Raw genomic sequence first — 11,667 nt, forward strand, 5'->3', positions numbered from 1 at the left:
TGTAGTAGAGTCAACATAAGTCTATGGGTACAGTATGTTCAGTGTAGTAGAGTCAACATAAGTCTATGGGTACAGTATGTTCAGTGTAGTAGAGTCTACATAAGTCTATGGGTACAGTATGTTCAGTGCAGTAGAGTCTATATAAGTCTATGGATACAGTGTGTTCAGTGCAGTAGAATCTATATAAGTCTATGGATACAGTATGTTCTGTGTAGCAGAGTCTATATAAGTCTATAGATACAGTATGTTCTGTGTAGGTGCAATACATGCACTGAAAATGTTATCTTAGCCTTGAATATGTCAATAAAAAAATGCAGCTCCTCAATTTATAATACATAAATAAAGTGCAGTGTGATCCATGCTTAAGAAAAAGCCTCCTTAGCTCTTACCCGTCAGTAGCCAGAAGCGCACAGCTGGACTGCAGAACATTGTCACTCTTGAGTGTCCAGCAGCTGACGTTCCTGTAGGCACCAACACTCTCAAAGACTGTGTATATAGAAGTCTGCACTACAACTTCCTAAAGTAATTATTCAGTGTTCCTGAGCAAGAAGGCAGCAAGATGGATCACACACAGGCATCTGTAAAAGTTCCCAAAGACATGGATCTGAAGGCATCTCTGTGAGAAAATGTGCTTGAGGTTTACAGTCCCACCAAGCACCAATACTTCAGCTGGTCACTAGGCAGAAGTATGCAGTGGTTCCAAAATAACATTCAAATGGTTAGATGTATTTTCTTCAATATTTTTTCCTGCTTTTACAAAAATAAAAAATAAAAGAAGTAAAAGAGGAAATGTTAGAAACAACAAGTAGAACTGAAGCCTGTCAGAACAGATCAAACAATCCGTGGTCCTCACTGTACAACCCAGAATGCGTTTCCTGTTTGCAGCTAGGGGAGTAGACAAAGTTCCAGCTATCAGCCCCTATTCTGGCAAGCAAAAAAATTAAATTGCCAAGTAGTTTATTAACCTTTGTGAAGTAACAAGTGGTCACATCACACGGCCTCATGTACAAATATAGTAAGATCCCTCAGACCGCGCTGTTTAAAGTAGGTCTGTGGAAAAGATAAACTCCCGGGAACATCTGCACTGGATATTAATGATACAGCTAGATTCAGCTTACTGCTTCAAGGATCGCGGGAGCTGGCACGCTACATAGCTCGCCGACAGTTTGGATTATTATATTTATAATGATTTCTAGGTTACGTTACTTCTGTTTAATGATCTGTTTATAATAATGAAGTACGGTCAAGCTCCAGCAAATACTTGTGCCTCGTGTATCATCACTCCTAGCTATCTCACCCCGAGAAATAGTACTTATTAGGTCTAGCTTTTTCCTCTAAGTAAATAAATAAATTAATATTCTTAATATTCCTTGATTTTTATTCTTCCATCAAGTTGTCAAAGGGGTTGTGTCATCTCATACATTGAGGGCATATCTCACCTAGTGTCACCTCTGGGACCCCCACATATCTCTAAAACAGACCCTGCAAAGAGAAAGAGAGCAGACTGCGCATGCACGGCTGCCCTCCATTCATTTCTATGGGACTGCCGAAAATAGCATAGCGCTGACTCGGCTACTTCCTTCAGCCTCATAGAAGTGACTGGAGTGGTGGCTGCGCTTGTACAGTGCGTTTCCCATTCATTTCAATGGAGCTTCCAAAAATAGCTAAGCGCGCTGCTCACCTATATTTGGCATTCCACTAGAATGGTGCGTCCTCTTTTCGGGCTCTGCATAAAAGAGCGATACACTCCCAATGTATGAGATGGGACAACCCCTTTAATCAGTTCATTTCTGCTTGCAGGGAAGGCTTGAGGTGGAGAGGATAGGAGTGGTGACTGCAGCTTTCAGGGTGGTTGTAATTCTCATGGTGGCTAATCCCTGCTCCAGCACTCTCCTGGGCCACCGAGCAGTGAATGGAAGGGCACAACCCTTCTTCCCCTTTGGGTACACCCTGGATTTTTGGGATCTACTGCCTACTGGTGGCTCCGTGGCCCTTGATGTTAAGGAAGAACAAGCAGTGGGGTGCAAGGCAGGAGAACAGAGGTAGATGATGATGATTGGGTATAGAGACCACAAACCAGGCCGGCTCGATTAGAGAAAAATGAAGTCTCTGTTTTCCTGAATAGATGATGGGGTTCCCAGTGCAAACACATGCAGCAGGCACAGTCCTGAAATATTTTTACAGAGTAGGCCTTTCCCAAAAGCATGTGTATAGAAGGTTGCTATTATGATGGTAATCCACCCTGAGTCTCCCTCTCTATAGTCACTAGGAATCTTTAAAAATGACCAAAGTTGTGTAAGGGTACTTTCACACTAGCAGCAGGGGACTCCGGCAGGCTGTTCCAGCGAGTGAACAACCTGTCTGATCCGTCCTGACGCTAGTTCACGTGTGCCCCCAGACTGTCGCTCTGTCCCCATTGAATATAATGGGGGTGGGGGCGGAATTCCAATGGCAGCATTGCAGCGCACGCCGAGAGGCAGCCGGACTAAAAGTACTGCATGAAGGCTGTTCACCCGCCGGAACAGCCTGCCGAAGTCCCCTGCCGCTAGTGTGAAACTAGCCTAATTCATCAATACTTCTCTTCAATGCCTAACTGCAGGGTGCAGTCCTAAATCGGATGGGCAGTTTGTTTCGGTAGGGTGGAGGGCGCCAGAAGCAATAAATCCAAACCATGAGCAGTAAAATCTAAAGCCATAGGCCTGTGTTAAGAAGTCACTTAAAGGGGTTCTCCAGGAATTAAGACAATGAAAATATGTAAAAATTACTTTATTATATATATAACTATCTTGCATTAGTTATAATGGCTTGTTTTGACTAGGGAGCAATCATTAGGGGGAAAAAAATGGCCACCATCCACAAAACCTGTCCTAATCACCCAGGAGGACAAGTTACTTCAGAGCACAGCAAAAGAGCTGCCTCATCCTCCTCTTCTACTTGTCAGGGATTATGATTCTGAATACACTTTAATATGATCTTCAGATGAATCTCTGTAGGAATTGAGTAATATTTAGGCATTTTCATTTTCTTAATTCCTGGAGAACCCCATTAATGAATCCAATTATTTAAGACACACTGAAAAAAATTATAAACGCAACACTTTCGGTTTTGCTCCCATTTTGCATAAGCTGAGCTCAAAGATCTGGAACATTTTCTACACAAAAGACCGATTACTCTCAAATATTGTTCACAAATCTGTCTAAATCCATAATCCATCCCACCTCAAGGTGCTGATTACACAGCATGAATATCGCACAGGTGTGCCTTAGACTTCCCACAATAAAAGCAACTCTGAAATGGGCACAGTTTTACCTCACTGGGGGGGAGAGGCCGGGGTGTCAGAAAACCAGTCAGTATCTGGTATGGTCACCATTTGCCTCACGCAGTGCAACACATCTCCGTCGCATAGAGTTGATCAGGTTGTTGATTGTGGCCTGTGGAATGTTGGTCCACTGCTCTTCAATAGCTGTGCGAAGTTGCAGAATATTGGCAGGAACTGGAACACGCTGTCGTATAAGCCGATCCAGAGCATCCCAAACATGCTCAATGGGTGACATGTCCGGTGAGTATGCTGGCCATGCAAGAACTGGGATGTTTTCAGCTTCCAGGAATTGTGTACAGATCCTTGCAATATTTTCATGCTGCAACATTTTCATGCTGCAACATGAGATGATGGTTGTGGATGAATGACACAACAATGGGCCTCAGGATCTCCTCACGGTATCTCTGTGCATTCAAAATGCCATCAATAAAATGCACCTATGTTCATTGTCCATAACATACGCCTGCCCATTCCATAACCACACTGCCACCATGGGCTAACGCATCTTGCTGTCTGTCCTGTAACTATTTGGGACCCACAATGAGAACCTCCCATGGAGGAGAAAGAGGAGGATGAGGTGCTACCACTGGAGAAAAAGGAGGAGTTGGGGGTTGGAGGATGCTGATGATGATTATGACGATAACACCGGCCACGACACCCAATCGTCTTAGTGGGGGCGGAGTTGGAAAGAACTGGCTTCTTGGGCACACCGGCCAGAATGGCGACCTGTATACTAACTTGCTTAATACCATGACAAGAGTATCCGTTACATCAGGCAGTCTGGTGTTTACTGGATAGCCATGCTTTTAGACCCTTAGTATGAAAAAAAAATGGGGAAATGTTTTTCTCTCGCAGAACGGGAGGCCAAATTGCGTTATTACCAGAAAACACTGTGTACGCAGCTTGCCACAGCTTTCAGAGATGCTTGATGCCAGCTTGTCTGAAAGGGAGACCACTACAAGCAGCAGATGAGCAGTTTTTTCACATGCCACTCCAGGCCAAGGAAAATCAAAAAGCGAAGACCTCCAGCCTCAACACCCAGGCTCAGGCTTACTGTTGTTGGGGGGTGTGCTGATATCTAAACTGAAAAAGTTGTCCTTCACCAGTGTCCAAAATATCACTTTAGTCAAAAAGAACCAAGCCTGGGGGCCGGAGCCAGCGCTGGTCAGAGATGGCTGCATGCTTCTGAGCTCCGTGACATAGTCCGTCCTTTGCACTTTCTATCTGCAGCTATCAGCCCTAAAATGGTGAAGATCGAGAACCCCAAAGCAGGAGAACAACCGAGCTCCAACAAAAGCCGTATTGCGGGGGGCGAAATGGATAAATTCATTAAAAAAGCGGCCTCCACATTTGTAGCCCGCAAACTCAAGATGGCGCCAACCCAGCCCACAAAGCCAGTGCGCCGGACAGATCAGAGGAAGAAAGCGACACGGAGGAACCACAAGGTAGAGGGACCCTTCCGATAACCAGGAATTACCTGAAGCATACACTCTGCAAGGCCATGGAGCCGATACTCAGTGAAATCGCTGCCCTGCACCAAGACATGAGGCAAGTGGGCAATCGAGTGGAGTCTCTCGAAAACCACCAGACTTTGATTCTGGACCATCAGAGGGCCACCACAAGTTCACTCCAAAAATGTAGCGCATACCTCAATGAGCTACACAATGCCCTTGAGGACCAAGAAAACAGGGGGCACCGTAATAACCTGCGCCTTAGAGGGATCCCAGAATCTGTGTCACCTGGGGATATCCCGGCTGCAGTGAAAACCCTGTGCACCTCGCTGCTGGGACCAGATTTTGCTCTCGATATAATTATAGAGAGAGCCCACAGAGCACTACGTCCTAAACTTAAGCCAGGCGACCCTCCTAGGGACGTGATCTGCAAGTTCCTCAATTTCCAAGTAACAGTGGCAGTCCAGGAAGCCGCTAGGAACCGGTCAGACATTCTACTTGAGGGCGCTCCGGTGTCCATATACCAGGATCTGGCCCCTTCTACATTGAGAAAACTTAAAACCCTGAAACCACTGACGGAATGGTTGTGGGCCAATAGAATCCAATACAAGTGGAACTTTCCCTTTGGCCTCTCCTTTTCCCAGGGAGGGCGCCGCTTTAACATCTCAGCACATTTCGATTTGGAGGACATTTATGAATATCTGCAAATCCCTCCTCTACAGATAGATAACTGGGACTTATTCCAAGACATCACCATGCTCCCGGAGGTTCCAACAGTTGCACCCTTTGCTCTGCGACATACTCCTAAAGCGCATAAAGTTGGTAAAAGGAGCCATCAGCTGACTCCGAAGAGACTTGCTCAAGATCCTTAGCTCCTACCTAGCTGACGCATCTTCTCTGTGAGCCACCAAATGGGTTTCTTTGTCGTGATACCACCATTCGGACGATCCTGTGGAAAAGGAACTTCAACTTACCAGCAGACCCCAGCCGCACAGAAGAACTAGTAGAATCTACAAATGATGATATGTGGAGTAGGCTGTCTGTCATCTACAGTGTCTCCCCTATCTCTCATATATTCGTCTAGTTGTCTTCTCTTAATGACCCCCTAGGTCAATCTGCATTCTTCCTTGTTCCTAAACCTCTTGTCTTTCAATCCTCCCCTTCCAATGGTCTTGTTTTTCTTTCTAAGTCTACCCTGTAACTCTTGGCCTACCATACAGCCCCTCCCGGAACCCCATTGTCTTCTCCCACTGTCATTAGTCTATTTCACCACTTTATTGATATATAATGTGCTGGACGGCACATAATCTGGTCTAGTGAGTGACCAAAATCCCTTCATGGTTACTGTATGTGTGTCACTTCACACAAAATGTTATTTTTTTTATTATGTTTTTTGTTCTCATAGTTTTTCCTTTTCCCATGTTTGGTTTCAGGTACTCGATACTATCACTATGGGATGTGGCAATCTGATTTCTGGACCTTGGCTCCTCCTCCGGATCGGACGGACATTACCTATCTTGTAAGTGTTCTCCCCTGGGAGACCAGCACACTGCACCACTATGTCTCCACCCTAACCCTTGACTATGGCTGATCTACATATAGCAACCTATAACGTAAAGGGTTTCAACTCTCTGTCCAAACGGAGTCATATTTTCACTATACTACGCAAAGCAGATTCTGATGTGCTTCTCCTTCTGGAGACATATTTCAAGTTTAACCATTACCCCAAACTGGAATTCTCACAATATCTATTATGGTTCCACTGTGGGGGAGGTTCCGCCGAATCCGGAGGAGTAAGTATAGGGTTTAGGAGAAAAGTACCCTTTAAATACACTAGTCACATCCAAGATCAAGAGGGGAGATATCTCCTGGTCAAAGGTTATATAGGGCCTCAAATGTATACCTTTATAAATTTGTATGTTCCTAATACTAAACAGGCCCCATGGCTTTCAGATATCTCTCAGATTATTGCCTCTTTTAAGGAAGGCATAGTAATCGGGGGAGGAGATCTATACGTTGCTCTCAATCCCCAAATCGAGTCATCTTCCCATAAATCGACCCACTCGCTACGTTCTCTGAAGTCCATTAGAGACATTTTGTGAAACCTCCATCTGGTGGATGTCTGGCGTACACTACACCCAGATACACCAGACTATAACTTCTTCTCCCATGTCTATAACACTTACCATCGCATTGATTATATCTTCATCTCCAAAGAGCATCTCCAGCTCTGTCCAGAAGCCAAAATAGGTTCCATCCACACCTCAGACCATGCCCCAGTTTTCCTCATGGTACTCTCCCCCTCACATAAATCTAACTGTTTCAACTGGCGCCTCAATAAATCCATTTTAGGAGACACCAACACCATTGGAAAAGTAGCATCGTTATTAGATGAATATTTTAAATTGAATGGCCACCCTTTCCTCTCACCCCAGACTCTATGGGATGCACAGAAACCCTTCATAAGGGGCGAATTTATCAGCATAGGATCACACCTGAAAAAACTTAGAGAGAGAAACATTGAAATCCTCCTCTCCAAGATAAAAAAGTTTGAGTCTCTACACAAACACTCTAATCCCCAACTCCAAGAATTCTCTAATGCGAGAGCTGAACTGTAAAGCTCTACTACAAGCTAGATCAACCAAATACTACCTCAATTCTCAACATAAGTTCTTCGCGCATGGGGACAAAGCAACTAAATACCTGATGAGTAGAATTAAAATTTAGAAGGGCGGAAAACTACATACACCAACTATCCTCCCCCAATGGTATCCCCATTTTTGCATCTTCCCAAATTGCCAAGCAATTTAGGGATTTTTATGAATCACTATACAATCTCTCTTCACCTCCTTCCCCCGAATCTCATCTCTCTCTTGTCGGCTCGTTCCTCGACTCGACCACCCACCCTTACTCACCGAACCTCAAAAACGCTCACTGGCTGTTCCCTTCACTATAGAAGAGCTATCCACAGCCATTTCCCAGATGCCTCAAGGCAAAAGTCCTGGCCCTGACGGCCTTCCAGCCTCATACTACAAAACCTTCAGAAAACAACTCCTACCCCACCTTCTCAATGTCTGCAACCTATCCCTACTAGGTAGCCCACTCTCTAGAGACATGACGACAGCTCACATAGCCCTGATACCCAAAGATGGAAAGGATTCTAAGCTATACTCAAATTACAGGCCCATTTCGCTCCTAAACACTGACCTCAAACTCTTAGCTAAAATGTTGGCCAATCAACTGGCAACTCTTCTTCCCCTCTTAGTACATGTGGACCAGGTGGGCTTTGTTCGGTATAGGGAAGGCAGAGACAACACGACTAGGCTCATTAATGTGTTGTGTCATGCTAAACATACCTCCTCCCCACTCCTACTTCTAAACACTGATGCTGAGAAAGCATTCGATCGTATCAACTGGGACTATCTGAAACACGACTTGGTGAACTTCAGCCTACCTGGTCCATATGTAAAAGCTGTCTTTGCTATGTATACTCATGCTACAGCTCGCGTCATGGTGAATGGAGACTTATCCTCACCCTTCCAAATTCACAATGGAACCCGCCAGGGATGTCCCTTATCCCCCCTCCTTTTCATTTTAGCAATGGAACCCCTTCTGGCCACTCTACGGGCAGACTCTGGCATTAAGGGTCTGAATTTAGGCGGCCATGAACATAAGATAGCGGCTTTTGCTGACGACGTAATGATAATGACAACCAATCCCAAAGACTCACTCCCCATTATACAGAAACATCTAAACCACTACAGTGTCTTATCCAACTTCAAGATTAACGCGAGTAAATCCCTTATACTTAGTACTGGTCTATCTCCCCGACTAAAAAACTCTCCATTTAACTGGTCCTCCCCGACCATCACATACCTAGGAGTCAAAATTAGTCCTAATATCTCAGACCTTTTCTCACTTAATTATATCCCCCTTAAGGCATCAATATTCAAAACAATTGATAAACTTATTACCTCTGCCCCTACCCTCTCCTGGTTTGGCCGCAAAAACCTCCTCACGTCCCTTATCTTTCCCCGCCTCACATACCTTCAACAGGTGCTCCCAATCCCCATATCCAAGTCCTACTATGCCTCTCTTAAACAGAAGTTTAGGGCCTTCATCTGGAATGGGAAAAAAGCAAGACTTTCCTACTCGCTCCTGTCTCATTCCCGTCAGTCAGGTGGTATTGGGCTCCCAGACCCAGAATTATATGGTAATAAAAATTTAGAAACCGCGCTGCTTGAGATTATGTCATCCGGTACACAGGTGAATGAAACAGGGCACCAGCCTCTATCCTCCTCTCCCAAAGGATTCGATCCTCCCCAGACCACCTCCTCTGCAGGGTTAAGATAATTGGCATATAGTGAAGCACCCTCTTAAAAGTTGGTTTAAAAGGTTTTTTTCTACTCACAAGCAATGGTAGACAATAGGCATATCACAAAGGTAAAAACCATAACGGGCAGGAACGTTACGGTTTTTACCTTTGTGATATGCCTATTGTCTACCATTGCTTCTGAGTAGAATAAAACCTTTTAAAACAACTTTTAAGAGGGTGCTTCACTATATGCTAATTATCTTAACCCTGCAGAGGAGGTGGTCTGGGGAGGATCGAATCCTTTGGGAGAGGAGGATAGAGGCTGGTGCCCTGTTTCATTCACCTGTGTACCGGATGACATAATCTCAAGCAGCGCGGTTTCTAAATTTTTTATTACTTGATTATCCAGTGTGAACTACCTACCACACTACATCGGAACCAGCAGCGCAAGTAACTGTCTGTGTTGGGACACAGGACTGACCTTTATATTTTATTTTATACCAGAATTATATGGGAAAGCAATACTACTGGATAGAACTGTAGACTGGCTACGGAACACAAGAAATAAATCCTGGGTGGCACTGCAACAAAGAATCTTAGCTATGCCTACCCGAGCTCTCTGTTTAGGCCATCAAACCCCACCTCAAACCTCACTATCTGCTTACCCAATCATAAAAGCCACTTTGGAAGTATGGAAATGGTTTAGCTCCTCCCATTGCTCAGTGCCCTTTCCCTCCACACTACTCACAGTTAGCGATATTTTGGGTACTTCCTCCCCAGTCTTGTGCGACTCCTCTTCAAAAAGAGTTAGATCATCCTCCCTCCCAATTACCCATCTCCTCGAGTCTCAAGGATCCCTAGTCTCCTCAGACAGCCTGCAAGACCTGCTTAACCCCCAACCTTGTGATTTCACCCTAATACCACTTATCAAATCCTTTGTTCTTAGGAACAACACAAAGGGAGAATTCCTTCGCCCTTTAGTGTGGTATGAATCCCTAATCGTAAATCTTAACCCCCAAAAAAATTTATCTCACAATTATACAATAAACTACGCTCTCCTCCCCTCATTTTCAAACCTGCATTCATCCGTACCTGGGGAAAAGATACTGGGATCGACTTGCCCTTCTCAATACTGCCCATATTACTTAATCTGCCCCATAAATCATCGCGTTGTGTACGCATTCAGAAAAACGGGTATAAAATCCTAACCCAGTGGTACATTACCCCAGTTAGATCCTCACTCTTTGCCGGTTCCTCTTCGGACAGATGCTGGAGATGCTTGAGGGAGAGAGGAACATTCCTCCATATCTGGTGGAGCTGCCCAATTATAAGTAAAAGGTGGTCAGATATCCTACAGCACTTTAACTGAATATGCTCGACCTCAGTTAAGTTGTCTCCCTATGGAGCCCTTTTTTCATACTTCAAACAACCTCTTCAAACAACTATTGATCGCAGCTCGCCTTCTGATCCCCAAGTATTGGTTCCAGACCTCCCTTCCCTCTGTGGAGCGGTGGAAACTCAAAGTAGACCAACTCTACCGATTTGAGGAGCTTTCCTTCTGGGAATCTCGCACCCATCCTGCTTTTCTTAAGCATTGGGCCCTGTGGTCAAATTACAGATCTCCCAGACCTTTATAATACTAGATTAGCCTTTATTCAGGTTCCTACCTTTGGACTCCCACTGCAACACTAGGTGAAGTTTTAGTATTAGTCTTTTATTTAATCATTGTCTCTGGCAGAGAACTGCTCTGGCCTACCCCTAGCTCCAGGGGCGTACATAGATATCATTGGGCCCCATAGCAAGAATCTGAATTGGGCCCCCTAATTCCACCCGCTACCCATCCCACCACCTGCTCTTGCGTGTTTTCCATTTTTTTTTTCCGTTGTTCTTTTTTTTTTTTCTTTCGTTAAGGCGTTTATTGTACAGGTTATTTATTAAAATATTTTAACAGTGCAGACATTTTCGGGTGCGGCAATACCTAATATGATTTTTTTTATTGTTTATATATTATTATATGTAAAATTGGGGTGATTTAAACGTTTAATATATCAGTGTTTTTTATTTTATATTTTTTTCACTCTTTTTCTACTATTAATCTATAAAAAAAAATTGCTATTAATTGTGGGACCTGAGGGGTTAAATTACGGGGGGCGGTGCACTGTCCTGAGTCCTCTATATAATAATAAGCCTTATAGAATAGTGTTCCCCAACCATACTTTCTGCTGCCCTCTTCCCCCCACTAACCATCCCCCCATGACACAGTACTCTAAATTAGCAATTTAACAGCAGAGTTCATTGGGGGGGAGGGGGGGGGGGTACTCCTCCTGAGTCCTCTATATAATAATAACCCTTATAGAACAGTCCCCCCCCCCAACCCTGCAGGAACTCTGCTTGCTGCTCCTGCCCTTTTCCCACCAATAGCCATCCCTCACCACCCCCCATGAACTTTTTTAAACGTAGAGTCTGTCACTCACTGCTGTGAGTGTACAACTTACTTTGTTGGCAGACTGGCAGCGGCACACAACAGGCCAGGGGCAAGCCGACGATGCTGGGGGCTGGTTGGAGTTGGGTCTCAGTGGAAC

At 44.7% G+C, this 11,667-nt stretch overlaps 1 protein-coding gene across 1 annotated transcript in view; it reads right to left on the reverse strand.

Annotated features, from left to right (window-relative positions):
• The window catches only part of ITGA1 (integrin subunit alpha 1), a 233,803-nt gene extending 232,793 nt beyond the window's left edge, over window positions 1-1,010 (reverse strand). Inside the window, exon 1 of the mRNA XM_040421264.1 lies at window positions 390-1,010. Within this exon, the coding sequence (XP_040277198.1) occupies window positions 390-429 (40 nt within the window). The 5' untranslated portion in view covers window positions 430-1,010. The remainder of the gene's footprint in view (window positions 1-389) is intronic.
• Between the last annotated feature and the right edge of the window lie 10,657 nt (window positions 1,011-11,667).

The sequence above is a fragment of the Bufo bufo genome, chromosome 2, assembly GCF_905171765.1.
Source record: "Bufo bufo chromosome 2, aBufBuf1.1, whole genome shotgun sequence".
In the NCBI taxonomy this organism is placed as follows: domain Eukaryota; kingdom Metazoa; phylum Chordata; class Amphibia; order Anura; family Bufonidae; genus Bufo; species Bufo bufo.